Source organism: Geosmithia morbida (genome assembly GCF_012550715.1).
Source record: "Geosmithia morbida isolate 1262 chromosome Unknown scaffold_1, whole genome shotgun sequence".
Lineage (NCBI taxonomy): Eukaryota > Fungi > Ascomycota > Sordariomycetes > Hypocreales > Bionectriaceae > Geosmithia > Geosmithia morbida.
Window position 1 is genome coordinate 1,363,882 of NW_023336188.1, and position 4,306 is coordinate 1,368,187.

A 4,306-nucleotide genomic window follows, 5' to 3' on the forward strand; every position below is an offset into this window, starting at 1 on the left:
CTCTCCACTTACTCTTCCCCGGAATCTGTACGTAATGAATAACTGTCACGTGGAGATTTCGTACGTAATAGTAAAGAAATCCGTTGAGATTTCCCCGCAAACTCTCTTTCATGTTCAGTGGAGTAGTAGATCTCACCTCTCTCTCTCTCTCTCTCTCTCTCTCTGCTCTCGTCTCTCTAAACCTCTACGGACGTGCGAAAAGTAAAGAATTCGTACGTGAAAAGGACCAGAGGAAATAAGAGCATCCATGATCCACCTGGTAGAAAGGTTCTGGAAGGAAAAAGGAAAGAAAGAAAGAAAAAAACACCACAAGTTCTAGGGACAGTACACGCATGTACAAGGTACCCATCGCCCTCCCGTGGCAAAGACTGATACCGCAAAGCTCCTCATTGGTCACGGGGGGAAATTGTGCCTATCAGTCCCTGGCGATGGGCCAATCGCGTCACGACCGTCCGAGGTGGGTACATCATTATCATCATGTACATGTACAGATTACAGCTAGCTTTCCCATCTCCACCTAAATAAAATAATAATAATAAAGATTGCGACAAGTTAATACTCGTAAGAGTACGGAGTACACACAGAGGCATGCGAAGCAAACAAACTGTTTACTTGAAAAGTCGAGATGGGGTGGGGGGTTAATGGCTGGCTTTGTTGTCTCGGCAAAAAAAAAAAAAAAAAACCCTTGTTTAGAAAAAATTGAATAATAATAAAAAGGTGTTGTCGGTACGGGTATGACAGCATGTACTTGTAGATCTGCCTTTTTTTTTGTTTTTTTACGGCATGAAATGACTACATATGTGTTTTTAGTTCTATTGTATTATTGTTTTTTTTATATCTTTATACCCGTCACGGGATGGAAATGCGTATCCGTTGCTTTTTTTTTGGAGGAAAAAAAAAAAGAGAAAGAAAGAGGGCAAAACGATGGCGGGTATTTCAACGTAGTTTGGACTGTATCCATACTCTCTTCTGTACGGATCACAGATTACACATATATAAGTATTACCAACTTGATACATATAGATGAGACAGACTTGGCCAAGTATAAGTGCGCTCATGGGAGCCGTGGCAGTCGGCAGCAACCTTGGGTCCCTTCCAGCATGGACAGTGCTCTGCCCAGCCAGAGGTGACCCTGTCCACACAACAGGCAAAGGAATGCAACGTACTGCGCGGTAAACGTCCCCCTTTCAGTCTAGTCGATAAGACCCCGTCACCGGTGACCTCTGGCAGGGGTTTTTTTCCCCTTCTTTCCCATCATGGCCGTCCCTCCGAGCGGTCCGGTTCCCCTTGGGTTCCCTCTGAGAAAGAAGCTACTTGTATGCTGCCGGAACGCCCCAGGTACAACACCCGTACATGTACTCCGTAATACTGCTCGATAACTGGCTTGCTCCGCTGTAGCATGTAGGTGCGGCGTAGTCGTCAGAGACCACTCCTTCTTCTCATCCTTCCATGCATCTACCTATTCCACGCAAGGATGGAGGGGAGGGGGTGGCATGCGTATCAGACCATATTTGGCCCCCAGTCCCGGTTGTCCATTATTGTCATTTCTTCATTTCTGCAAGTCGACAGCTTCTTCTACCTGTATGGGACCACACGATATCGGCGTCTCCTGACCTATCAGCCCATGTCATACCATCAGAACAATATTACTATCTCGAAGCCCTGTATTGCATGTGTCATATGACTTGTGAGAGACCATGAGCGTGGTATCATTCCCCTTGCACGTTTTCGTGAGACGACAGGGTGACAGGTCTGACCCGCCACGGACTTCTTCCCATGCGTCATTTCTGTAGGCCTGGTTATTACCGATGTCCCTATCAAGAGTAGCGTGTGCCTGTATCTTGGCTGTGTCTATCCAAGGACGTACATGTATCCGTGATGGACTCCCTATAGAAGCATGTGCTCGACCGATTTTCTTCCTCGTGCCGTTGTCGTCGTCGTCGTCGTCGTCGTCATTGTTGTTGTTGTTGTTGTTGTTGCTGTCCTACCAACAGCCCTGGTGCGCGATAACGTTATAGTCAACTTTACTACCTCGATGGACGCAAAACCTAGTCAGACTGTTAGGATGTGTCTGCCTACATATCCAGATGGTATCATTACATACTACAGTTTTGTAAAATCAGTAAAACACAACAACAAAGGACTCACCAATAAAAACTATTGGAGAAGAAAATGGATGGAATTAAAAAAAGTGCCTCGTCGAGTCTCCATCAACTTTAGTCTCATCACGAGGACATTACTCTCCGTAGTACTTGTATCACCACCGTGAAAATAACTATATATCTACCAGATACTCTCATCCAGGGCTCGCTTCAGCCCCTGCTACTCAACTGAAACGTTGGGAATCAGCGCTGCTCGTCTCCTACATGCCGATTCCTATCTGGCCGGTGTGGGATATAGGGTAAGTAAAATACCAACGAGAATGGTGTTGGTAGCACCGTCATTCCGCCGACTAATATACAGGATGTCTTCGTTCCATTCACCCTGTATTGGCAATGGCTCTTGTATATCACGGTGAAGCCTGCAGAGGTCGACCCTCTTCCACATGCCGTTCACGCATGAAATTCCCTCGAACGCATAAAAAGGAAACTAGAAAATCTCTTCAAAAAGACTACTACTTACTACCTCGCTGTACATGGAGATTCAACCCCCATGTAAAATACTTACCCTGCATATGCATATCGAAAATCACGCCTGGAGGAGAGTGAATATACATCTCACTGGTATCAGGCAAGGGAATCAACGAAATCACATAGGAGGAACGCAAGAATGGACATTCTGGGTATCATAACCATGGGATGAAGATGATAGCCATCATCTCCCGATCGATTGATCGACTCTTGACAGACAACATGCTCACCATCGAACTAAGCCGGAATCACAGAGCCACCGGAAAACACATGTTTTTTCATTAATCTGACATCTTGACATGGGATAGACCTGCCCATGCTCAAGTTTATCCATGCTTGAACTCCGTGCTTCGAAAACAACTTGGCCCTGCTGCTTCAAATCATCGTCCAGACAAGGTCTATCTGACAAGACCAAGTAAAGGAAACAAGCGCTGTTCCAAAAGAAAGAGAAAGAAAGAACAAAAATGAAAGATAAGAGAGATGGGGTTGTGCGTTGCTTGCGTGCCAGAAGAGCATTGGGGACGAAGTTGTGTCTATCTGAATCTCTCCCAAAAGAACAGAAAGCCGCCCATTGGAGCAAATAGGAAAATCGTGGCCAACGCTCTCCCACCGCTGGCCTTCCACTTCCTCCGAGGAAAAAGTAGACCGTCTCCCTTGCGAGTCGAAGGAAAACCTCTGGGGCTTCGGGGAAGAAGCAAGTGAGCGGACATGTTGGGCTGTGGGAGCAGGGTCCGATAAGTAGACAAGACTTTTGGAGAGGGGAGTGCGCCCCAGTAATGCAGGGCAAACAGAAAATAGTAAAAGAAAAAGCAAGGCCGTGACAATTCCGTGCAGAAGGGGTATTATATCGTCTCGGCTCGTCTGACGTACACACACCCCTCTCTCTATCTTCTCCCACCCTCTCCAAGATGGGTTTCATAGGAGCAGATGGGAGGCATCGGAAGACTGCTGCAGCCGCAGTTGACATGAACCCTCCTCTCCGCACCGCCCGGTATCGATACAAGGTCCCGCCAATGTAGCGTCCAGGTGTGTAGACCCTCTGTTCTCCCTGAATTATGGTGACGTTCAGCTCGTGCTTGGAGCCAGCGTGACCAGTGGTGTATTGGCTCCCAGCAGAGCTCTCGCCGTCGCTCTATTCATCGACGGCGAGCTTTAGCCGAGGAGGGCGGCACCGCCCGACTCGATAGCCTCAATCTCGGCAGCATCGAGGGGAGCGCGATGGAAGCGGGCGGGAAGCTCAGAGACGTCAAAGTAAGTGCCAGGAGGGGCGGCGACGGAGCCGAGGGCAGAGCCGGGAGTGCCGCCAATGCCAGCCTCGGGGCGGATCGACTTCTGGAGGGGACCGTGCTGCTGAGCGTGGTCGCGGTAGGAGCTGAAGGAGGTGTGGCGCGGGCCGGAGCCGAAGCCCTCCGGGAGCTTGCCCGAAGGGGAGGCAGGGTGAGGCTTGGGGGTGTGGTCGATGGAAGCTGTAGGAGGATAGGCTGTCAGCAGGCTGCCAAGGTCGGATCGAGCCTAGCGACGGCCGAGGAATGGAGTAGCCGGGCCACGACAGCGAGAATGGGTGCGGGAAGCAGGAAGTAAGACTTACAGGGGATGGTGCGAGGACCGAGGAAGCGGATCAGGGGAGTGCGCCCGCCCTGAACGGCAGCCTGACGGAGAACACGAGTGGTCTGCAT

General features: G+C 49.5%; 1 protein-coding gene across 1 annotated transcript; it reads right to left on the reverse strand.

Annotated features, from left to right (window-relative positions):
- Window positions 1-3,782: 3,782 nt before the first annotated feature.
- Window positions 3,783-4,306, reverse strand: GMORB2_1164 (small subunit ribosomal protein YMR-31; the record flags this gene model as incomplete). The annotated part of the gene is made up of 2 exons (XM_035463146.1): window positions 3,783-4,096; window positions 4,219-4,306. 2 exons carry the CDS (start codon window positions 4,304-4,306, stop codon window positions 3,783-3,785), a joined length of 402 nt encoding a protein of 133 aa, XP_035324570.1.